General features: G+C 39.1%; 1 protein-coding gene across 1 annotated transcript in view; it reads left to right on the top strand.

Moving 5' to 3' along the window:
- The window catches only part of SPOCK3 (SPARC (osteonectin), cwcv and kazal like domains proteoglycan 3), a 360,390-nt gene that overhangs the window by 315,068 nt on the left and 18,461 nt on the right, over nt 1-26,861 (top strand). The window contains exon 7 of the mRNA XM_006111699.4: nt 7,964-8,083. Coding sequence (XP_006111761.2) covers nt 7,964-8,083 — 120 coding nt within the window. The remainder of the gene's footprint in view (nt 1-7,963; nt 8,084-26,861) is intronic.

Genomic DNA, 26,861 nt, shown 5'->3' with positions numbered 1-26,861 from the left:
GCAGACATGTTAGTAAGATTACTCAGCATATAACACACCCTTGGCCAAGCATATAGCTATAGCGCACAAAAATGGTAAACTGGCCTAACCACAATATACATTGTTATACATTGCTTAACAAACTTTTGGGTTCTTTTGACGTCTGCTAACAGTTCTGGCAAGCGGGGAGAGCTGTGTCAGATGATGAATTGGAGAAAGGCACAGAAAAAAACAATTTTAATGAAACAAAATATTTAGAAACTTCTAGGTCAGGAAGGTTTTTAATTACTTTGAAAGGTTTTGCTTTAGGGTTGTCTTTTGCAGTCTAATTTGCTAGAAATAGTTTTAGTGACAGTGATAGCATCTATATTTAAGATTGCCTCGTTTTCATTTTGGTCACTTAGGACTTTTTCTCAGACTCAATTTTTTTGGGTTGAAATTGTATAAATCTGCCTTCTGACTCAGAAAAAAGAGTGCCCATGTTAAAATGTTAGCACGCTTTTATGGTCACATCATATTTATAAGATAAAATTCTATTTTTCTACAACTTTTGTAAATCCTATCATGTAGAGCAAAAGATGAAGTCAGTCTGAGTTTATGGGGGAAATTACTTGGTCCTGTCTTATTGTATCATATGAGAAATAGTATGTGACCAATGATTTGAAGCCACTGTCAAAATTCATACTTATAAAGGTAGAAATGTTGTATACTCTACCTTTTGCATCAGTTGTACTCTTCCTTTGCTAAAGAAATAAATGATAAAAAGCAATCTATGCTACTATTCTGTGATATCTTTTCCTGCAATGAATTACAAATTAGCATTAAATAGAGGATATAGAAGTTCTAATAGGAATATATGTAAAGTGAAAGTAGGCAGCCTTTCAGAATATTTATTAAGGTGTTTGGGGATTTTTATAAATCACTTTTATTAAGCAAAAAATCAGTGTGGATTTCATTAGCTTTTTACAATTTCTTGTTCTTTTGTGCTTATCACAATAATTTACCTCTTGAGCCTTTTGTGTTGTAGAAGTCGGCATTATTATGTCTAAGTCAATAATACTGAACTTTTTTCAGTTGTGCTACTATACACCATCTATTTCTTTCATGCTATAAAAGACCAACTTAATTTGATTTCTATTTTTTAAATTTACTGCTAACAACATTTTAAACTTTGTAAACAATTTTAAAGAGGATTAGACCAGCTTCTGTATAGCAGTCATATAAACAAACTGGTCATGCAACAAATCCCATGTACAATAAGAATTCATTCACTTACGAATAATCTTCTCTTGGAGATTTAGAGGCACTCATCAGTTCTCAGTGGAAGTAAAACTCTAGGATTTGTAGGCCATATTCACAGTTTATTCTAAAAGAATACAGAGAATCTAAGTTCATGTAACTTAAACTTTCTTCTAGTTTCAACAGCATGTTTGACACAGATAGTCTCTCTATATATACCCTCTAGATTCACCTTGATTCCCTTCGTTATTTATATTTGTTTACTAAATTATTTCCCTGACATTACCTGGCATTACTTAACTCAAATAAGTTTTGTTTTTCTTCATTTAAAAGGTTGTTCTGGGTGGGGCTGGGGATCAGAGGTTGAGTATACAGGCTGTCCCAGGGAAAGAGGACAACCCCAGACTTTCTCAGCATAGCAGCTTTGAGCCAGGTGAGAAGCGCCTGTCCATGGCCACTGCAACTGCAGTAGTCACAGCAGGGGGAGGGGTAAATGTTCCCCGATTGGGGGACAGACAGACACTCAAATGAGCAAACTCTCTCAAATATACTATAGGGTATGTCTACACTACCCTCCTAGTTCGAACTAGGAGGGTAATGTATGCATACCACACTTGCTAATGGAGCCCGGGATTTGAATTTCCCGGGCTTCATTAGCATAAGCGGGGAGCCGCCATTTTTAAATCCCCGCTGCTTCGAACCCCGTGTAGCGCGGCTACACGGGGCTCGAACTAGGTAGTTCGGACTAGGGTGCCTATTCCGAACTACCGGTACACCTCGTTTCACGAGGAGTAACGGTAGTTCGGAATAGGACCCTAGTCCGAACTACCTAGTTTGAACCCCGTGTAGCCGCGCTACACGGGGTTCGAAGCAGCGGGGATTTAAAAATGGCGGCTCCCCGCTTATGCTAATGAAGCCCGGGAAATTCAAATCCCGGGCTTCATTAGCAAGTGCGGTATGCATACATTACCCCGCTAGTTCGAACTAGCGGGGTAGTGTAGACATACCCATAGATAGCTATCCCTTTCTCCACCCCTGCTGACCCAATGGGGTTGGTTTCTCTCTCTCTGGTCCCTTGCTGCTCTGCCCCCCTCTGGTCATTCTAGTCTCTCTTACTAGACCCTACCCTTTCACATTTTATGAGAAACAATTTAATTCCAGGCATATCCCATTATCTGGGACAACCAAACCCTTTACTTGCTCTACGTTATGATAAGAGGAAGCTTCATGCCAAATTTGGTTGTTCTAGCTGTTACCATTTTGGAGGAGTTCTTGAACAAACAGACTCATAGACAGACAGAGACAGACACACATCTCTAAAATATATAGAAAGTTTAGATTTGTAAAGCTAAAAGCACATCCATTTAAATTTACATAGATATCTGTACACTAACTTAGGGTGTGTCTAGACTACTGAGTTTTGTCAACAAAAGTGGACTTTTGTTGACAAAACTATACCTGCGTCTACACTACCGCTGAGTTCTGTTGACATAACGTCGACAGAACTCAGAAGTTTTGTCGACGCTGGTAAACCTCATTTTACGAGGCATAACACCTTCTATCGACAGAGTTCTGTCGACAGAAGGTGTTATTGCCTGTAGGGTTGCGTCTAGACTACAGGGTTTTGTCGACAAAGCACCTTGCTTTGTCGACAGAACTGAATGTGTCTAGATGCTCTATGTCGACAGAAGTTTTGTCGACAGTATCTGTCGACAAAACTTCCGTTGACAAAACCCTGTAGTCTAGACGTACCCTTAAACTCTTAGGCTACATCTACACTGGCATGAATTTCCGAAAATGCTTTTAACGGAAAAGTTTTCCTTTAAAAGCATTTTCGGAAAAGCGCATCTAGATTGTCAGGATGCTTTTCTGGAAAAGCACTTTTTGCGGAAAAGCATCTGTGGCCAATCTAGACACGCTTTTCCGCAAAAAAGGCCCGATCGCCTTTTTCACGATTGGGGCTTTTTTGCGGAAAACAGTACTGTGCTGTCTACACTGGCCCTTTTGCGCAAAAGTCTTTCGGAAAAAGACTTTTGTCCGAACAGGAGCAGCATAGTTTTTCTGGAAAAGCACTGATGATTTTACAGTAGATCGTCAGTGCTTTTCCGGAAATTCAAGCAGCCAGTGTAGACAGATGGCAAGTTTATGCAGAAAAGCGGCTGATTTTCCAGAAAAACTTACCAGTCTGGACACAGCCTTTGAGTATATCTACACAGCAATTAAACACCCACATCTGACTTGTCAGCTGACTTGTGATTACAAGCTCAGGTTATGAGGCTATAAGTCTGCAATGTGAATACATGCGATCTCACTTTGTGACTCTTCGTCCATGCATTTAGTATGTGACACTGAGTGGGTAAATTAACCTCTCTATCCATTTTTATACTTGATTTTAGCCACTACTTGGTTCAGGAGAGCTTTACCTGACTTCAATATTTACCTGGTTTACCTGACTTCAATATTTATACGGCAGAGTATTTTTACAGTTTGTTTTGGCAAAAATAAATTTTAAAAGGTGAAACTAACTTCATCAACATAAAACAGCCGGGACAGAATGGGTAATTAGTTACTGCAACTACACCCAGTTCGTTGTCAAGACATGTAATTTAGCAAATCCAGCTTTTATCAGAAACTACACATATGTAGTAAATCATTTCTTCTGGGGCAGCTCGCATTGGCCACTGTTGGAAGATAGGATACTAGGCTAAATGGATCTGTGGTCTGACCCACTATGGCTGTTATTCTGTTATGTTCTAAATTGTGGTATATTGCTCAAATGCTTAAACAACTGAGTGTTCCGATAGGCATTTCGCTATCATGGTTGTGTGCTACACCTTTATAATACCACATAGTGTTTGTGAATTTGCTTTCTTCTATTGCTTTATTTTTAGGAATAGCAAAATCTTGCAAAGCACTGTTGAGAAATAGTAAGCATATTCAAATTGAAATTGAACTTTCCCACAGGAAAAGTTTAGAAAGGGAGAGAAAATAGGGAGGAGGGACCCTCAAAAAATGCCAACTTGAAAAAAAAACACTTTTTATTTCAAAAAACCAAAATGAAATAGTTTTAAGTCAGTATGAAAAAAATATTCATTTTGAAAATTCTGAAACATGCTGGCTGCGTCTAGACTGGCAAGTTTTTCTGCAAAAGCAGCTGCTTTTGCGGAAAAACTTGCCAGCTGTCTACACTGGCTGCTTGAATTTCCACAAGAATACTGACGATCTCATGTAAGATTGTCAATGTTCTTGCGGAAATACTATGCTGCTCCCATTCGGGCAAAAGCCCTCTTGCGCAAATGCTTTTGTGCAAGAGGGCCAGTGTAGACAACGTGGTATTGTTTTGTGCAAAAAAGCTCCGATCGCAAAAATGGCGATTGGGGCTTTCTTGCGCAAAAACACGTCTCGATTGGCACGGACGCTTTTCCGCAAAAAGTACTTTTGCGGAAAAGCATCCGTGCCAATCTAGACGTTCTTTTCCGCAAATGCTTTTAACGAAAAAACTTTTCCGTTAAAAGCATTTGCGGAAAATCATGCCAGTCTAGACGTAGCCAGTGTGTAGAATCAAAATATTTCTTTTAATATTTCTGATGGGAAAGATTTTGCTTTTCCATCTAGTTCAATTTAAATTGCATGGTTATATGCTAATAATAGATTATAGATTACAGTATTTACTTAAAATCTCAAAGTTTTTGTAGTGATCTATGAGGTCTTGTTACAGCTCTTTTTGTTGAGACATGTAGACCACATTTTTCCCATGTAAATTAAGTGTGCACGTTCGTGAAGTTCTGCTCTATCTTTTTTGTAAATTTCACATGTAAAAGACATCTGCTTTTACTTGACATATTAGAAATGTCATGAACCAGATATACATACAACATTTAAATTGAAAATATACTAAATGTAATTACCTGTAGTGCTTGAGAGCTGACTCCAGCACTATAGCTTTGGGGCATAAAAAAGGCAAATGACGAAGTGCAATCAGTTTGTTTTTCATTGCCTTGATTTTTGAAGATGATGATGTATTCCCATCCTGCAGTAATCCAACTAATTAAAATTAGCAGTAACAAAACTGAACATTTGTTTCCTCTTTGTTTTGGATCCAAATCATCATTTAAAGTTTCAGTGTGGAACAACAAAGTTTGTAAAATTTTAGTAATTTACAACAATGGTCCTAATTTAAGATCAAACATGGGATGTATTTCTCTCCCTCTGTATCATCCAATAACATTATTTAAAATGCATCTTTGTGTGTCTGTGTGAGTGCACTTATTGTACTTCCCCCTCAAAACGTGCAGTTACCCCATGCTTCAGAGAAATGTGTAAGAACCCCACAGTAGGCAATTGTGATACAATCTGCCCTCTATATTAGATTTTATCCAGATCTTTAATAGTGAGAAATGTTTTAATCCTTGAAATAAAATTTAATAGTCCTTGCAAAATTTGCTAGCATTAACTATTATAGCAAAAGATGAGGACTGGGGCATGGATAAGATTGGTTTGATGAGCTTACTGCCATATATTTATTTATAGATCCCAAATGTTTATTCCACTTCCACTTCTGCAGCCTGTCAGTGAGCAGCAGTGCATTACCCAACACGAGGGTGCTCCATTTTAGTTCCATTTCAGAGCTGGGAGCCAATCATGCCAAAGAAATGCTGTCTTCTTTTCCACTCTGTGCTAAATAAGATACAGAGTTTTGTAAAGTGTACATCTTGGACATAAGAGTTAACCAGACAGACGCTGCTTTTCTGGAATCCCTCAAGATCTACAGAAATTGAGGGCACCATGGAAGTGCTGTGTGCTCCTTACTATTGATGCCAAGATTTGATCACTAGTTTTAACATAAAATCTTGTAAAAATAGTGAAAGAAAGTACTGGAGTAGAAAAAATGCAAGATCAGAGCTATCAAAAGGAATGGGGGAGAACTAATGATCTAAAGACCAAATAAACTTTAACACAGCCAAAGCCATCATAAATCTCCCCAAAAACTATTTACAGGCACCATCCTCCACAATAAAAACTCTGTTTTATATTCATCCCCTCCTAATTTATTTTTCTAATGGCACTCACCTACCGCCCACACAATAGGGGAATGGAAACTCATTACAATGGTTCCCAAGTAGTACCGCATAAATTAAAGTTCTGTGTTGTCTTCCATATACATGTTTAATTATTTGTTTTGAACTGTTACCAGTTGTGAATTTGGCCAAAGCAGAACTTAACTAAAAATATTCTATGCGATTCATTTGTGAATGTGTAACTTTGGCTTAATAGCCCACTTTCACCATTTTAGAGTGGTCTAGCTCATTTTGAGCTTTCCTTACCCAGACACAGGCTGATACCAGAAATGTTCCTCATTGCATATTGAAATACTTGAGGTGAGGAATTCTAATTTTGCATAAGTTACATGAGAGAGAAGCAAAACATGATTTTATAAAAAGCTCCAGTTTGTTTATAATATGCAAATATGTGCACAAATCCAACATGAAAGTCATTCATGAGAAGAATTAAAGTCTCAAGAGCTATGTTCTGAGAAAAGAAGAATAAACAAATATACAGATAGTTGCCCCTGAGGAGATTATCATCTTCGCTGACATAGTGACATGCTTCACTTTTACTCTAAAATCAAAAATAAAAGTTCCAGGCTGTCATTCTTGTAAATAAGCTGTGCTTGAGACTTTTATCAGCCTTGGAATGCAACATAATATGCAAAATACAAATAAAACTATAGGTTTATTTAACCAATGATTTCTGTGTTGCCCTGTACTTTTAACACTTTGTATTATGAGCTTGTCACTCTGAAAAGGTAAATAAGTTTGGGCTTAATTTCTAGTTGGAAACTGATACTGGTTGGTAGCTATTTCTTCCTATTGAATCAGTACTAAATGAAACTGCTCCAGCCTGATGTTTTAGAGAGTGCTGAGCTATTAGATGTGTCCTCTCTGGGATATCATGTAAAAGCCAAGTTTTTAGATATTTTTGGTCATTAGGATTCACTTTTCTCAAAAAAGTTAAGTATTGGGCACTTACAACCCTATTAGCCTCATTTAGCATGGAGACTCTAATTGACAAAATTTCTTTCCCTTCTCTTTCCCTCTCCAACCCCTCTTTTGCTATTGATCTGAACCTCTGGACCCCTTGCTCCATTCATCTGAAGAAGTAGGTAGTGCCCATGAAAGCTCATGATACTGTGTACATTTTTGTTAGTTTCTAAGGTGCTGTAGGACCATTCTTTGTTTTTAAAGATATTTAAGTTACATACTATCTCCTGAGACTTTTCTTCAGAGTGTAGGTGGTTTATTTCCATGTTATGTTAGCCTATCTTTTTCAGTTCTCACAGTTTCAGTTAGATTTGATATTCTTCCTCACTTCCTGCTCTAAAGTGCATGAAATTAAATAGCTGCATACTCTTGCCCAGAAATATATTTACATGGTGAATGGCGTGATCCTTTGTGTAGATATGTGTGGATATATAATAATTTGTAAAATATTTTGGTATTATCTAGATCAACAGATAATATGCAAGATATATTAAAATTCACTTTTTAAATGGTTTATACCGAGAAAATATTTTGAATGTCTAATTAATTACTGAACATTGAAATTGTTACAGAAAACAGAACCATAAAACACATGTTGCATTTTCTGTTTGTTTTCGTTTTCAATTTTTAGCATAATTTGACAGATTGCATTATCATACAGTTAAAATTCGTATTACTAAAGAACCCTGTTTCTTTTTTTTCAGTGTGCAGTGACCTAGAATTCAGGGAAGTCGCAAACAGACTAAGAGATTGGTTCAAGGCACTTCATGAAAGTGGAATCCAAAACAAGAAGACTAGAATTGTACAAAGGCCTGAAAGAAGTAGTAAGAGATTTCTTATTTTGATATTTGATAGTTTCTTCACTACTTTTGTACACTTTTGTTTTTCCATTAATGCAACTTCCTTTATTGTAGTGTATCTGAAAAGTGAGGTTTGTGTGGCAACCTATATAGAAACAATAATCCTTTGAAAAGTGATATTTCTTAATGGGAATCTTCTCGGGAAGCAAAATTATGCTTTAGAATTGACATCCCAAGGTTCACTTGAGGTTTCTATAACAAAGTATTGTTTTGTAAAACAGTGGCTGATGAGAGTGTTACATGGAAGCTGTCACTGACAAAGCTGTTATTTAGCCCTAGGTTTGATTGATGGTAGTAATATGGTACAGTTTAATTTCTGTGCCAGGAAAGATAATGGAACAAGTAATTAAGGAAATCATCTGCAAACACTTAGAAGATAATAAGGTGATAGGGAACAGCCAGCATGGATTTGTAAAGAACAAATCATGTCAAACCACTCTGGTAGCTTTCTTTGATAGGATAACGAGTCTTGTGGATAAGGGAGAAGCGGTGGACATGATATACCTAGACTTTAGTAAGGCATTTCATCTGGTCTCACGTGATATTCTTATCAATAAATTCGGCAAAGACAACTTAGATGGGGCTACTATAAGGTGGGTGCATAAGTGGCTGGATAACAATTCCCAGAGAGTAGTTATTAATGGTCCACAATCCTGCTGGAAAGGAATAACAAGTGGGGTTCCGCAGGGGTCTGTTTTGGGACCTGTTCTGTTCAATATCTTTATCAACTATTTAGATATTGGCACAGAAAGTAAGCTTATTAAGTTTGCAAATGATACCAAGCTTGGAGGGGTTGCAACTGCTTTGGAGGATAGGGTAATTCAAAATGATCTGGACAAATTGGAGAAATGGTCTGAGGTAAATAGGATGAAGTTTAATAAGGACAAATGCAAAGTGTTCCACTTAGGAAGGAACAATCAATTTCACACATACAGAATGGGAAGCGACTGTCTAGGAAGGAGTACGGCAGAAAGGGATCTAGGGGTTATAGTGGACCACAAGCTAAATATGAGTCAATAGTGTGACGCTGTTGCAAAAAAAGCAAACATGATTCTAGGATGCATTAATAGGTGTGTTGTAAGCAAGACACGAGAAGTCATTCTCCCTCTCTACTCTGTGATGATTAGGCCTCAGTTGGAGCATTGTGTCCACTTCTGGTGACCACATTTCAAGAAAGATGTGGAGAAATTGGAGAAGGTCTAGAGAAGAGCAACAAGAATGATTAAAGGTCTAGAGAACATGACCTATGAAGGAAGACCAAAAGAATTGGGTTAGTTTAAGTTGGAAAAGAGAAGATTGAGAAGGAACATAAAAGCAGTTTTCAGATATCTAAAAGGGTGTCACAAGGAGGAGGGAGAAAACTTGTTCTTCCTGGCCTCTGAAGATAGAACAAGAAGCAATGGGCTTAAACTGCAGCAAGGGAGGTTTAGGTTGGACATTAGGAAAAAGTTCCTAACTGTCAGGGTGGTTAAACACTAGAATAAATTGACCAGGGTTGTTGTGGAATCTCCATCTCTGGAGATATTTAAGAGTAGGTTCAGGGGCGGCCTGTGAGCATAGGCAGACTCGGCGATCATCTAGGACGCCACCTTCAACTGGGTGCCCGGGGCGCCCTATGATGACGTCACACCATTGACGGCCGTGCAGGCGGGGGCGCCGATCGCGCATTCCGCCTGGGGCACCAGCTGCCACAGCCAGCCTCGGGCTGCTCCTGAGTAGGTTGGATAAATGTCTATCGGGGATGGTCTAGACAGTACTGGGTCCTGCCATGAGGGCAGGGGACTGGACTCAATGACCACTCGAGGTCCCTTCCAGTCCTAGTATTCTATAATTCTATGGTAGAAATGCTTAGTTAGATCATAAAAATTAGTTGCCCAAAAAGGAGGAAAAGATGAATGGCAGATGCTGAGTAACTGCTCTGATGCAAAAGTCATTTAACAACCTACACTTCCATTGGAAAACACTGCTGTGTAGATGCTTTTAAGTATATGTAGCCCATCACCACTAGTTGGTGTCACAGTGGATGCTCATATAGATGAATATATGAAAGAGAAGCTTATACAAAAAGGAAGTTTCAAGTATTCATTTCAAAAAAGGAAGAGACAGGAGTGCTAATGATGTGGAAACACAATAGGGGGGACATTTTGGTTTTACCGGTTTTAAATATTTAAATAGAATTCCTATTAGAAAAAAAATCAATGTTTCAACTTGCATAATTAATGGCTTATTTTTAAATGGCACTTGCAGCTTGCAGCAGTGTCCTTGAGAGTGGTGTACCCCTGTGGTAGAGAGTCAAATTAAACTTTGTAAGCATTAAACCTGTACTTTGCATTAACATGAAGACAAACTCTCTATGAATTTCTCTTGTATGTATATTGAATGGAACTTGGCTATTGCTGACTGATTACTTTGGTCCCTCCACTGTTAGCATTTTTAAATGAGTTTAGAGTTATCAGCCTTAGTTTGTTCATCCTGGTGATGAAGGGAGGAAGTAAGTAAAGCAGAGTGACTTGTGTCCTCCCAGCTTACTCAGGAACAGGTCTTTGTTGCCTGGGCACTGTGTCATTAAGGGTAATGGAGATTTTGGGGGTAATGAGAATCCTCTTGTCACCCCTCTGCAGTAGTGCTCTTACTTGTATGCATGTCCACAAATTGACACCTGTGGTGTATCTTGGTTGCCTCCAGGAACAAAAAATACAAATAATGGATCTTATGTAAGCATTCAACACTCAAAATAGAAGCAACACAATTTTAGCTCAGCTAGCCTACCAGCATACAGTAGACAGATAATGCAACAGAGAAATAAGGTGCAACAGTTATAATAGCAAATCAGTAGTTGGTGCTGCAATAGATTAGCTTCAGCTTTCAGCAGCATCATAAACTTAACCAACAACATTAGTATTACACATGAATCCCAATTCAGAGTGTTCATTCTCACTTAAATTTGTAGTCCTGGGCCCTCTCTTCCATTGGTTCATTGGGCAAGATGTAGTTAAGGACAACTAACTGTGCATCTGTCAAAGGCACCCCAGATGAAACTAGAGTCCAGATGAGGTAGTTTTGTACTGCAACCAGCACAGAATGCACAGTACTAACTGATTATTATCTACTAGAATTCAATACTACAATTATGATCATACAATAAATTCGCCATCTTTTCTTCTTAGACTTAATGTAGCTACACCAAGACTTAGCAGTTTCATTTCAAACCAGAGACCATAGCCTGGTGGACATTGCTCTTTTCCTCAGTTGTCTAAATCACACTAAGACCTGCTGCTCAACTACAGTTTCTGGCTTCCGCTTTCAGTGCATAGGTGGGGAGAAGAAGCCCATGAACTGTTGCCAAGATGTCAACTGTAGTGCAGTCTTAACCTGGATCACATGTATTCAATCCCAGCAACTCAACAAAGAGCTCCATCACAGATTTTCCTCACCCACATTCCAAAAAACATCAGTAGCTCTACATTTCAGCTCTTTTCCCTGACATGGAATCCTTGGCCTCTGACCCAGGAAGCTAAGTCCAGCTCCAGACGCAAATACTCTGCACCCATTGGATTTCTAATCCTTCAAAGCTAGAGTACAGTATTCAGATATCTCTAAAAAGGCAATGCTCTGATAAGGATCAGAGGCTCCTCAAATTAGTGCCTATACTTGATATAAAACATCACTTTGCAGGAGAAATTGAGAGCCACTAACAGGAGTGTTTTGGCAAGAGTTTAGAGAAGGAGTGTGAGAGGCTTTCCTTTCAGGTTCAGTTCTGCATGTACTTTCAGGAAGGCCAGAGACTGAACGGTGGTGATGAATTGAAATGGATGTGCCACATTTTCTTTCCTTCATGAAGATACTTCCTATGTATGAACTATTAGTTAATGGATGGGCTGAAGGAGAAAATTCTTGAATTGGAGAGGCAGGTAGAGACACTATTGAGAATCAGAGTATCTGAGAAGTTCCTAGATAGCCAGGTTCAGGAAATATCAGTACACTAGGTTCAAGAAAGAAAGGAGCTGGCCACCAAAGAACTGGAAAGAAAGGAAGGCAAATGTAGTGCCCATCATTAAAAAAGGGAAGGACAATCTAGGGAACTACAGAACGGTCAGCCTCACCTCCGTCCCTGCAAAAATCATGGAGGGGATCATTCTTCCACTCCTCTCTGTGCTAGTTAGGCCTCAGTTGGAGTATTGTGTCCAATTCTGGATACCGCATTTCAAGAAAGATATGGAGAAATTGGAGAGGGTCCAGAGAAGAGCAACAAGAATGATTAAAGATCTAGAGAACATGACCTATGAAGGAAGGCTGAAAGAATTGGGTTTGTTTAGTTTAGAAAAGAGAAGATTGAGGGGGAACATGATAGCAGTTTTCAGGTATCTAAAAGGGTGTCGTAAGGAGGAGGGAGAAAACTTGTTCATCTTGGTCTCTGAGGATAGAACAAGAAGCAATGGGCTTAACCTGCAGCAAGGGAGGTTTAGGTTGGACAATAGGGAAAAGTTCCTAACTGTCAGACTAGTCAAATACTGGAATAAATTTCCCAGGGAGGTTGTGGAATCTCAATCTCTGGAGATATTTAAGAGTAGGTTTTATAAATGTCTGACAGGGATGGTCTAGACAGTATTTGGTCCTGCCATGAGGGCAGGGGAATGGACTTGATGACCTCTCGAGGTCTCTTCCAGTCTATCATTCTATGATTAAGGAATCCATTTTGAAGTACTTGGAAGAGAGGAAAGTGATCAGGAATAGTCAGCCTGGATTCACCAAGGGGAACTGACCAACCTGATTGCCATCTATGATAAGGTAGCTGGCTCAATGGACACGGGAAAGTCAATGGATGTGTTTATACCTTGACTTTAGCAAAACTTTTGATATGATCTTCCACAGTATTTATGCCAGCAAGCTAAAGAAGTATGGATAGTATAAATGAACTATAAAGTGGATAGAAACTGGCTAGATTGTCTTGCTCCATGTGCAGTGAACAACAGCTCAGTATCTGATTGGCAGTCGGTATCAAGCTGAGTACGCCAAGGGCCGGTTTTGTTCAACATCTTTATTAATGACCTGGATGAGGGGCTGGATTGAACCCTCAGCAAGTTTGCAGATGACATTAAGCTAGGGGGAGCAGTAGATACATTGGAAGGCAGGGATGGAGTCCAGAGTGACCTAGACAAATTGGAGAATTGGGCCAAAAGAAATCTGATGGTTCAACAAGGACAAGTGCAGAGTTCTGCATTTGGGACAGAAGAATCCCAAGCACTGTTACAGGTGTGGACTGTCTGGCTAAGCAGCAGTTCATCTGGAAAAGACTTGGAGATTACAGTGGATGAGAAGCTGGATATGAGTAAACATTGAGCCCTGGTAGCCAAGAAGGTTAATAGCATATTGGGAGGAGCATTTCCAGCAGATCTAGATAAGTTATTATACCCCTTTACTCAACACTGGTGACGCCAAATCTAAAGTACTGCCTCCAATTCTGTGCCCTCCTCCCTTCATTACAGAAAGGATGTGGATGCATTGGAGAAAGTCCAGTGGAGGTCATAGTACCATCCTACACAGCTAGAGATAGATAAGTACAGGCAGGCTAAAGCCTTCAAAGAAAAAGGACTAGGAGGAATTCTACATTACTGTAAGTTTCGAGCTGATGGCAGGTCCTCAGTGTGTAGACTATGGGAGATACTTCTCAAGATACAACTGACCCCAAGGGAATGGAGAGCTGTATGGGAAAAAGCTGAGGATGTCAAGAGATTCAGTCTTTTCCTTGAGTGTCTGAAAAACTCTGTGGACAACAGATGCTCGTTATTGGGAATTCAGTACTCAAAAGTATCAAAATTACCTTCTGCAAGGCAAAGATGGACAACCAAATAGTGTGTTACCTTCCCAGAACCAAGACACAAGACCTCATTCTAAGATTATGTAGGCATTACAAGTCAATATAAAACAATCTGTTGGTGATGACTGGTATCTGCACTAATTCACTCTGCTTGTTATTATTGATACTTAGTTGCTACATAGTGGGATAGTTCACCTAATGGGAATGTTAAAATAAATTGCTATAAAATATACTGAACAAAAGGGAAGAAGGGAATAACTCACAAGAAAATTATCTTGAATGTTTACGAGTCTACGCCTGACAGATAAAACACAGGCGGGATATTAGTTGGTCTGTCACAAATCACACTAAAGAGCAGGAGAACCATTTCTTTACTTACTTATCTGTAATGTGTGTGTGGGGGGAAGGGGAAGTTGCGTGATCAATTTGAATGACGTATGCTGGAGATCTCAAGTTATTCATACTAAAACATCTTTGGAATTTCTAAATATTGCAGATTAAAGTTTCCTAACTTAGGCTATGTCTAAACTACAGTCCACTTCCACAAGAGGAAATGCAAATATAGTGCTCATTTGCATATGTTGCACTCTCATTTGCATTTCCTCTTCCTTTCCTTTTTATGCAAAAACTCCCTTTTGCGCAAGAGCGGTTCTTCATTTTTTGTGCAAAAAGGCGCCATCTACACAGCTCTTTTTTGCACAAAAACTTCTTGCACAAAAGGAAAAGGAAATGCAAATGAGTGCTCCATTTGCATTTCCTCTTGCTGAAGAGGATTTTAGTTTAGACATAGCCCAAGAGTGTTGCAGCCAAGATGGAGGAATGATATATTCTAGTTCACCATGTACGAACTGAACAAAGTCCACATAGAGTTATATCTATTTAAAAGGAGAAAGTTGAAAACAGTTATGAGCCAAATGATTTGGGAGAAAAAATTTAATCAAAAAAATCGGAATGATGGTTGGAGTTTGTTGATATTTTACTCAGCGCCTATAAAGCAGGGGTAGCCAAAATATGGCCCACCAAGCTGCCAGACCTGGCCCATGATCAAGCAGGAGTTCTTGGCATGCTCCCTGTCTTCCCCACCCCTGTAAGCCTCTCAAAGTAGCTGTCTTTGGGATCCATGTGGTTCTCTGTGTGCCATGTGCCCAGAGTGGATGGCAGAGGCTTTGCACACTGCCCACACTCTCAGCAGTCTTGCAGCTTCCCCCGTTTGCTTATCCACTTTTAGAGCAAGTCTCATTCTGGTATTCTTGTTCATCAGGGCAGGAGGGAAACCAATTCACAAAATAATATATTCATGGCTTCCTGAGATTCCAGCAGACCCTGAATATGCTCTGGATGAACTCCAGCATAAGGGTTACTATAGTTAATATGATTACCATAATGCTTTGATGTTCAACAGGATCCACAGTAGGTTCCATTTTTATATTGCTATGGCATCTGCATGGGTAACCAGGGGGAAAAAATGATGCAAAGCAGGAGGCCAGGGGAGAAGATGAGTGTGTTATTGGCTGCTAACTGTATGTATCCAGAACCACCTGCTGCACAGTTCTGGTCCCAGCAGGCACTGAGAGCACAACCCAGAATGCAAAGGGGTTCAAGAACCATGGAATAGCTACCCAGAGTTCATCGTTCTCAAAGTTCATCAAAGGATGGCTACTGGGGATGTGCTACTTCGAACTAAGAAAAGGCACAAGTATTTAATAAATATTTATTTTCTGTATTTGGAAGAGAAAAACATGTTATAGTCATGTCTTATATGATAACACTCTTTCTACTCCACTAGTATCTCAGATACTAACGGCAGCTACCAAAATCAACACTTTATACCAGCAGGTCTGGTCAACTTGCATCCAAGAGTTTTGAAAGCTGGCAGAAGGGCTCACTAGATCATTAATGTTTATTTTCAATAAGTCTTGGAATACTGTGGAAGTTCAAGAAAACTAGAAGAAAGCTAATTTTGACCGATATTTTAAAAGGGCAAATGAAATGACCTGGGTAATTACAGGCTTGTCAGTCTGACATCAATTGGTGTGACTGATACAGGGTTTGGTTAATAAAGAATTAAAAAAGCACAGTATGATTAATGCCAATCAACATGGGTTTATGGGAAATATATCCTATCAAATAAAGCGGATATCTTTTTTGACAAGATTAGAAGAGTGATTGATAAAGTGCTCGTGTAACATAGAGTTCTGTAAGACATTTGATTTGGTATTGTATTTTTATTTAAAAAAAATTAGTAAAGATATAACATTGACACGGAACACTAGTTGATACACCTCAAAGTGTAATTGTTCATGGGGAACCATCATTGACAATGGCATGGTATTACTATTGTCTTGCAAGGACTGTTTCTGCCCACACTATGTATTGTTTTTATTAATGTCCTGGAAAAAAGTAAAAAATAATCCCTGATCAGTTTTATAGATGGCACAAATATTGGGTGAGTGGTACATAATGAAAAGGACATGTCACTGATAGAGAAATCTGCAGCACATACTAAACTAGGCACAAGCAAACAATGTGCATTATAATATGGTGAAATAAGCATGTACATTTGTAGGTGTTATTTATATGATTGGAATCTCTACTTTGGAAACTGGTGTCTGAAAAAAGACTTGAGGATTGTGGTGGATAAACAGTTCAACATGAGCTCCCAGTGTGATGCTGTGGCCAAAACAGCCAAAGAGATCTTTGGCTGTATAAACAAGGAAATCTCAGGTAGTAGTAGTAGTAGAAAGATTATTTTATCTCTATATTTGGCACTTGTGCAATTACTGCTGAAATACTGCATCCAGTTCTCGTGTCCACATGTCAAGAAGAATGTTATTAAATTGAAGAAGTATTCTATGGCCTGTGGTATGGAGATGGTCAGGCTAGATGATCACATTGGTCCTTTCTGCTTTTGGAATCTTATTACAGTTCTTACATTCCAGACACTGTTCTCTACCAAGAAATTCCATTTATTTTCATTTAATTGGACATGCTATTTCTCTGTGTGATTTTTCATGCTAAAATAATAATAGTATGCAAACAAAATGAATTAAAGATTAACCTGTCTTATCAGGGAAGCATTCTTCTCACGATCTGAGGAAAAAATTGCTTCGGAGGCAAGATGTGGAGAGAATTGTTACAAAATGGAAAAGCTCTGTTTGTTGTTTTTATTGCACTTAAATAAGTTTATTACAGTAAATAATATAACAAACTATAATACAAATTTATATATTTGAAACTGTAAATTTATGTTTCAACTATTTGTTTTCAGTTTAATTGGTACCCATTATCATAAAGTCTTGTTAGAACATTAATTAAAACTAGCCAATTAGCCCGTCATAAGACGGGATTTTCAGGTCTCTCCTCCACATCGGTCTTCTCTCCTGAACCTCCAGTCTCTCGCTCCATCTCTCTCTCTCACTCCTCCTCCTACGGCCTCCCCCTCTCTCTCTCAGCTCTTCTCTGCCTTCTACCTCTCTCTGTCTCTCTCTTTCTCTTCTCCTTCCCCTCCTGCCTCTCACTTGGGGGACTGCGGAGCCCAAATAGCCATTTGGGCTCCATGCTCCCCGTGCTACATGGGGAGCGCGGAGCCCAAACGGTCGCTTGCACCACTTGCTCCCACGCTACAGCCTGGCTGAGCGGCGCAGAAGTCAGCCGAGCGCCACAGCAGGAGGTGAAGGGGGGCGGGGCGGTGACGTTCACAGCCAGGGAGTGGGGCATGGAATCACTGTCATGCTGCACATCACCTTCCCGCCTCCCTACGCCTCCCACCATGGTGCTCGGCTGACTTCTGTGCCACTCAGCCGAGCTGCAGCGTGGGAGCAAGTGGTGCCAGTGACTGTTTGGGCTCCGCGCTCCCCATGTAGCACGAGCTTCCCAGAGGGAATAGCCAGCATTTTAGCAACCACGCCGCCCAGAGGGAACAGCCAGCATTTCAGCATTACAGACTCTCAGACATTGGGCTACTATATATATGATGAGAAAAATAGAAATATGTTGGTCTCTTTAACCAGAAATACACTTTATCAAATACATTTTATAATGTGTTGTGCTTGCCAAATACTGTCTCTGGTTCATCATTGCAAGGAGCTGTTTAAATAAGTAAGGGTCTACTATTGAGAAGCCTGTGAAATGGTTCTGAAGAGTAAAACTCTAGGAACTAGTGCAAGCAGCAGGACTGAACTAGTGTAAGCGTGAATGCAAGTCCAAAGTGTGACCAAAAAAGCCATTCAGGAGGTGTTATATGTAGTTGTAGGTAAAAGAGAGAAGGCGGTTTCTCAATTGAGTCTCATATCTCACATTAGAACATAACTAATCCTTTGAATTGTACTTTAAAGCCAACAGGAAGCTGTATTGGTTGATCTGAGTCTAAGATTTTTAGTGATGTTAGGATGTGTCTACTCTACATCATTTGCAGCAGCAGTTAAACTGCTGCAGCTGCACCACTATAGTGCTTCTAGTGAAGAGCTCTCCCATTGCCTTGCTGTTCCTATACCCCAGAGCTGTTAACTATGTCAGCTGGAGAAGCTCCATTGAGAACTTAGTGCTACCTACACTGGTGCTTATATTGATTTTGTGTGTGTGTGTGTGTGTGTGTGTGTGTGTGTGTGTGTGTGTGTGTGTGTCACAGGTTATCTGTGCCCCCCGACCAACACACTGAAGCAAATTACAGTGTCAACAAGAGGTTAGGGGCTAGAAACATTCAACTACTCAACTTTTTATAGTACTTGTGAATCTGAATTGGTTTTAAAAGTAAGGCTATCCTATTTGTTCAGTCCCAAATAGATGAGGTGTAAGCTTTTTCATTTACTAGATTTGATTTAAATATGGTTATTTTTCTTTTTATGACACTAAGTGCAGTAAGTGAGGTTGACCAATTGATTCAGGATTTATTTGTGATTTTTGGAATAACTGAAATATTTCAGAAACGACTTCATTCAGATGATTATATTTTTTACTGATATGCTCCTTAGTTCTTTGTTTGAGGGCAAAGAAGGTAATTAAAACTCCTGAAGTGATTGGCAGTGTTTCTGTAATTTGAGAATAAATAACCTCCTTGGGTTATTGGATGCTATTAAAGTGTTCCCCCGTTTATGCACAAAGACATGAAGAATGAGATCCACTGAGCAAAATAAAGTCATAGTAAGAAATCCTTTAAATATGACAGCTGCTCTGCTTCAAAGGTTAAATTCCTGAATGGAAGATGTCTCAGTTCAGACTGAGTTATCCCTAGCAGATGGTCAACAGATTTGTGTTAAGTTTTAATATTTCCAAGTCAGCTAGGTCTGAGAGGAGTTTAGACCCTGTCTCTACTTCTGGACCATTACAGCGTGTCCTGGACTTCAAATTCCTATGTGAAACCTTTTCATGGGAATCAAGAGAAGTGGGACACTCCAACTGCCTTAATCTTGAACACCAATGCGGAGAGTTTCTGTGCCTTCTCAGTCACTTGTGTGCTTCCTCAGAGGTCTACAGGTCATAGTATCTCTGGTTTACAGTTTAATCCTTCATGGTCCATGTGATAATTAAAGCAAGAACACAGACAGGCTTGACAAAGTAATGATTTAATCTCTTTCTCACACACACATGCACACTCACTCTCTCCAGTTAGAAAGCACAGACAATACTGATCTGTGTAAAATGATAAATGTTCAATCTCCTCTATCCGAGACCTCACCACTTCAGTGAGTTCTTGGGATGATCAGTGTCCTTGAGGGAAGGCAAAGCTCTTTCTTCCTCCCCAGACCCATGTACGTACCCCACTGTTCCAGCTGTGTCTTCAGTTTCTGGCAATGGCTTTGCTTACTTTACAGCATATCACTTTTAAGAGTAGTCTGTGGCTCTTATTCTGTTTCTCTTCTTATGGGGATTTTCCATGCTCCATCCCTCTTGATGGCTATTGGGCAAAATCATTATGAAAAGCAGTGACTATGCTGGGACTATTCAAGGTTGATCATCCTGTTTCAGCTTCCCAAACATAATTTGTTTTTGCTACAAAATGGAAGTTCTAATCTGCAGTAAAAGTTGTAATCTCAAAGGCTATTCATAAAACAAAAGGAACGCATAAACTGATACAGACATAGATGCCCATTAGGCTAAATAGTTACTGACAATTTGGCATCTATCAACCTATAAAAGTGGAGAAGTCCAGATGATAGCTATTTAACCTGATTATGAAGTTTTGTTTAGCTGCTGCTTATATTTAAAATATTATGCTCCTTGATAGTGTAAACTGAACGTTTTCTAATACTTAAGGGATTTAATTTACAAACATTTATATCTTCCCCAGGATCAAGTTGGTGCCCAGAAAGGAATGGGGGGGATGTCTTTAATAGTTATTTGTATTCAAATTGTAGTTAAAAGGTCCATTCTGCTATGCACTGTGTATACACAGTTCCCTGCCCTTAGGAAGTTAGGGTACATCTACACTAGCCCCCTAGTTCGATCTAGGGAGGCTAATGAGGGTAACTGAAATTGCTAATGAAGTGTGGGATTTAAATATCCTGCGCTTCATTAGCATGTTCCCGGCCGGTCGCCATTTTAGAAATTGACTAGCCCGAAGTAACTGCCCGCGTTTACACGCGGCAGTGAAACGGGATTCTGAATTAAAGCCCTAAATCGAATTAGTTGTTGTTCCTTCTGGAATGAGGTTTACCAGCTAATGTAGACGTACCCTTACAGCCTTAAGAAAACATAGATGAAAATAGGGAAATACTTATTATTCCCACTTTACAGATAGACAATGAAGATATAATGCAATTAAATCAGATTTTGTTGTGTTTATTAAAATAATCTTAATAGAATTTTCTTATTCTTTTATGTATTCGTTTATTTTGATGGCAAGCAATGGAAATTAATGTCCAACAAGCAAAGTAAAAGAAATGTAATCCCCAAAATACTGCCGTTGACTGACAAACTGTTTCTGAAGAAGTCATATTGCACGCTTTTTTGTGTTACATACTATAGGAATGTGCTGAAGAAAAAATGGTGGATCTGAAAGACTACATGCATGCTGATCTGGTAATTATTTTGAAGAAATTAGAGAAGGTATTACATGTAAAAAATCACTTAGCCAGAACTAACATAGACAAGTGTTACATTGAGATTTCAGAAGATGACATCATAACCTTGAAAGAAGATAAAGAAAAGACCAATTTTTTTTAAAAGTAAGATAAAATTGACAATTTCAAGGGTCTACTTTGACACTCTACTTTTAAGTACTGTGAATGTCCCAACGTAATCTCTGGAGGAAGAGATACAATTGAGATTGTGCAGATACAAATTAAAATACTATTTTACCTTTTTATTATTTAAGTGTCATACAGATCCACACTGAGTCAGCAGATATTCCAGGAATGATCCTTGCGTATCCTGGCTTCATTTTTGAACTTCTGAAATCCAATGTTTGCATAAGAGAAATATTTTTTTGAGATATCACTTTAAGAAAAAACCTTCACAACTGAGCTTACTGTTTGAGAAAATGCCAACCAGCCTGTATTGTAAAAGAAGTTGTTGGCAAGCTGTAGAATTCTGTAATATCTAGTCTGGTGGCAAATTTCAAGGAAGGAAGGAAGGAAGGATCTTTGTTAATGACCTTGTGCACATGCCAACTTGGTAAAGGGCCACATGGTCACAGCAAAAGCTAAAAGGAAGAATATGCTTCTCGACAGGAGTTGTAAAGAAAACCCTCCTTGCTCAAAATTAAAATCCGAGCAATCAGCATCAGATTTGTTGGCTCAGATTAAGCTGGACTGAGTCTCTTGTAGAGAGGAAAACAAACCATTGAAGCTACATCTGCTCTTCCTTTTCCCTTAAGAGACCTAAATGGTCATCTCTACTCACCAAGTGGGCAGACGCTCTAGTGATCCATGTAGTCTCATAACATTGAGCTACTAAAGCACAGCTTGATGCAGCATGCCTTTCTGCAGTTTGTAGTAGTGCTTCAAACAGGAATTGGCTTTGAAGTTTGTCTAAACTGGACAATGAAATGGAGGTCAAATATTTACTACTGACACCGTTCTAAGAGAATCTAATCATTTTAGAGCATATTTTCACCTAATTAATTAATGCTTGTTGCTGATTGTCCGCACTAATAACAAATTCTTGAATCATTAAATAGACACAAACCAGTAACCTGATTATCTCCACACTTTATGGCTCAAAGACATAAGATATAAATAAGCAATAAATGACACATCTTTGACATGAAGAGAAGAAAAGCCTCCTTGTGGAAGGGATGAAAAAAATGGTATTTAGTATAAGAGTTTTTACAAATTATAGGTGTTGGTCATCTGATCAATCCATTTTTGTTCAATAAATTTTTTGCAGCCTATTTTTCTTTCTATACATGCCTGTACTGTCGTACATATAGTACTTTTTTTTTTTTTAAGTTTCTTAAATTTGTGGCTAATAGCCAATCTAGGGAATTTTTGCCAGTTCAACATTAAGTTCCTTCCCCAAGTATATTGTTGCTATTCACTATGTTTCAATTTAACAATACAAAATAATTCTATTGCAAGTTCTATGGCAGCCATGGCCAACCTGCAACTTGCGAGCCGCATGCAGCTCTTTCCACCCCAAAACTGCGGCTCGCGATGTGGCTCCTGTACCCTTCCTCCCCCCAATGGCTCCCACACCCCCCACTGGCTCCCCGTCAGTCCCACAGCTTATTATTCCCTATAATAAATATGCTACGTTATAACATCTAGAATTCTGCTCAGTCTTACTTCTGAGATTGGGAATGAGCACTACAATTTTCTGATAGAAAATTGCCTCATTTTGAAATAGCCTGAATTCTATTAGTTTTTCTAAAATCCACTGCACCATAAAACCTCGTTTCAAGTGGTACCTTTGAATATTCAACTGTGTCTCTGTATATCTTAAATTGGAGAAATATAATGAATATATATTTCTTGGAGCCCAAATGCATTTAATTTATTACTCATTTTATTCCATTGTTTTTAATAATATTTTCTCTTTATGATTTTACGATGACCATTTCAAGCATGAACCATAAAACAATTTCTTTCTCAACTGCAGCTATACCTAGATATGCACTGAGAAATCACCAGAAAAGCCACAATTTGTACTTAAAGGCATCAACGTAAAAAAATGACCAAAATTGGGAAGAACAAGAATATGTGATGCAATCAGTTGACAGATTGGTGTAAAACTTAATCAAGAAGGAATGAAGGAAGATGACTTTTGAGACAGGGAATATAGTGCAGATTCATCTGATTTAGTAATTTATACACTCTTGACTTGTAACACTGTATCTTTCAGCATATTTTATGGTTTTGCTTCTTTGGGAGAGAATGAGAAGGAGATATTAGAAACTCAATGAAATACAGCTAAACAATTTTATTTCCCCTTGGTCTGTCAAGAAAATGTGGGCGGTACCTGTATTTTATACACATTTGTACTCTACTGAATAGAGATTAGAAGTGAGTGATATGCAACTGTGTCCTTTAATGGTTCAAATGTGAGTCCTTCTTTTAAATATCAGTCTAAAAGATTTGTGTCCTAAGTATTAAAGTGATCCCTCCTTTGACAAACTCTCTCACAGGACTCCCTCGTCCTAAAGCTCTTCTATCCCCTATCATCTCAAATGGTTTCAGAACACTGTCTTTGATGTCTTTAGTTACTGTTGGCTTTGATCTTGCCTTCTCCTCTACTCTGGCATTTTATGGAGCCACATGGCCCCCCACAATCTCCTAATTCAGGAACATCTAGTATCTGTTCCCTTTCAGAAGCTGTGTTGGGTTTGGTGAAGCTGCTCTCAGCCTAACTATCACATCTTGTCACGAATAGTGATAGAAATGTAGCCGTGTTAGTCTTGGGTAGTTGAAGCAAAATGCAGGACAATGTAGCACTTTAAAGACTAACAAGATGGTTTATTAGATGATGAGCTTTCGTGGGCCAGACCCACTTCCTCAGATCAAATAGTGGAAGAAAGTAGTCACAACCATATATACCAAAGGATACAATTAAAAAAAATGAACAAATATGAAAAGGACAAATCACATTGCAGAACAGAAGGGGGATGCGGGGGGGATGGGAAGGGGGAGGAAGGAAGGTAAGTGTCTGTGAATTGCTGATATTAAAGGTAGGGAGAGTGGGATGTTTGTGAGTTAATGGTATTACAGGTGATAATTGGGGAAACTGTCTTGGTAATGGGTGAGAAAGTTCAAATTCTTGTTAAGTCCTTGTTGGCAAGTGTCGAATTTTAACATGAATGACAGTTCAGAGGATTCCCTTTCAAGTGCAGATGTAAAAGGTCTTTGTGCAGAATGCAGGTGGCTAAGTCATTTAGAGAGTGTCCTTTCTGGTTAAAGTGGCAAGAAACTGTTTTCTCTTCCTTCCTCCCCCTTCCCACCCCCCCCCCCCCCCCCGCATCCCCCTTCTGTTCTGCAATGTGATTTGTCCTTTTCATATTTGTTCATTTTTTTTAATTGTATCCTTTGGTATATATGGTTGTGACTACTTTCTTCCACTATTTGATCTGAGGAAGTGGGTCTGGCCCACGAAAGCTCATCATCTAATAAACCATCTTGTTAGTCTTTAAAGTGCTACATTGTCCTGCATTTTGCTTCATCTTGTCACGAGTTATTTTGGGCGGAAGAAATCACTATTTCCCTCTTATACAGGCACATACAGAGCCAGGATTAGAAACATTTTTCATGTCAGGCACTCACAGTGGACAGAAAACCTTTAACAACTGAATCCAAGGGCTTAAAGAAGGATTTCTTCAAGCTCAGAGCCCATGAGGCATCCCTAGTACTGGTGAGATATTAGTGTCTTGGGGAGTATATCTGAGGGGTTTAGTAGTTTAAGGTTTCAAATAGCTTCAAAATCTTAACATTACAAGGTATCCATCCTAAACTGAAATACTTATTGCAAGAAAAAGATGAAAACTGTATTCAAAATACCTATTAAAAGAGGAAAGCTGCACTAGTTGGCCAGGGTCATAATCATTTTGGTCAAATGCCATTTGTAGATTTTTTTTTTTGACATTTCATAAATCTTTTAAACTAAAATATTTAATAATTTGACATCATTTGCTCACTGTAGTCAGAGCTCACCCATGCACATTCACAAATGATACAGGTTGAAACTCTCATAACTGGGATTCTCTGGTCCAGCAGCATCCATGGTCCGACCAGAAGGTCCTGGTGGAGGGCCAGAGGCAAGGACCTCTGTGGGGCCAGGAAGGCAGTGCACTGCCCAGTGAGGTTTGGAGACCCAGCGCATGGCTTCCTGGCAAGGCTGGGAGCCATGGTAGCTGTGGCTCAGCAGGGCAAAGAGGTGTGGCTGTCTGATGGGTCCCAGAACTCTAGCATGTGGCTGCCCATTGAGTCCCAGAGTCACAGAAGTGGTGGCTGCCCAGTGGGGTCGGCAGAACAGTAGAGCCAGCCAGGAGACCAGGCAGGCTGCTGGTAGATTGCCAGAAATGACCTCCCTTGGTCCAGCAAAATCCCTCATCCGGGACCAGTTAGGTCCCAAGGGTGCCAGACCAAGGAGGTCCAACCTGTAGTAGTTTTATATATTTTCAGTTGAAGTGTGCCGGCCAGATCAGTCTTTCACTGAAGGTTATGCACAGGTATCAATAAATTCCATGTCCATACTGGATAGATATAAAGGTATGTGAATGCCTAATATAATGCTTCTCCCATTTGTGAGCTTTTGTACATACTGTGTAGCTTCTACTCAGACTGGTAGATTGTTTTAATTTGTAATTGGCTATGCATATAGTACTAACCTTTTAATTCAGTGATTCTTATGCACAGGTCAGTATTACTGTTAGACATGACAATACATAATTTCATGTCCATATATATATATATATATATATATATATATATATATATATATATATATATATATATATATGTATAACTACAGTTTGTCTGTTTGATCAATAACTCTTCCTAAATGGTAAGACCAACAAATTTGGTACCTTATCATTATGGAAAGCAATATAATGGTTTGATTGTGCCAGGAAAACAGGATGTGCCTTGAATGGGTTTGCTTCTCATCAGAACAAACAGAAAGGAGAGAGAATCACCAAATCATGTACAATCCTCAAAATTGACATAACTGAGTGAATGTTGAAAGAAATTGAATTAAGATGAGCCTTAAAAATACGATGAACCTGGAATAGGATTGCTTCTCAATAAACTTTATAACAAAATTAATTTCATTTAGAACCCGAGCAACATCGGGTAAATCTGTGGGTTGTGAATATGCAAAAGCTATGAGAGAAGAGAGTGGTCTCACATGAAATGATGAAGACAAAAGTCCACGAACAGCTGCAGTTAATGGGGATGAAGACATACAGCTCTTGCCAACCATGTCATTAGCAATATAACGAACCCAACTGACCCTGAGTCAGACCAAGTGGTGCTTATCAATATATCTATTTTCTGCATGTAGCATCAGATGCTCAAGAGTCTGTACAAAATATAGCCGATGCTGTGAAGAACAAATGGAGAGATTTATGAGAGTTGCACTTGATTCTGATGTGACACGTAGCTTTTTCAGCTCAGTCAAGTAATCTGGTACCAAATATTTGCTGATATGGCAAAGATGATCACTGGCAAAGTAGGGGCAGCTATCAGTCTACAAGGGTTTTTTTCACTCAGAGTCCTGTCTTTAAAGAGATGCAAAGATTATATATTTCAATAGCATCCCTTCCTAGTTACCTAATAGAACTGTTCCTATGAACCTCTTCCAGTGAGAAGAACAGACAAAGCTGTTGGTCTTAGGGCATCAGCTGGAAACTTAAGCTAAAAGATTCCATGAGCTAAGAAGATGCCACAGAGAAACCACATGCATATCAGAGATGCCATAGATAGCTGCAAGACAAAGTATGTCTGGAAACAAATTCCCCACGGTCAGGGCTGCTCCCCACTCTGGCACTCTGAGTGT

This window comes from Pelodiscus sinensis, chromosome 5 (genome assembly GCF_049634645.1).
Source record: "Pelodiscus sinensis isolate JC-2024 chromosome 5, ASM4963464v1, whole genome shotgun sequence".
Lineage (NCBI taxonomy): Eukaryota > Metazoa > Chordata > Testudines > Trionychidae > Pelodiscus > Pelodiscus sinensis.
Note: the sequence above shows the minus strand (reverse complement) of the source record. Positions and strands in the feature narration are given on the sequence as shown.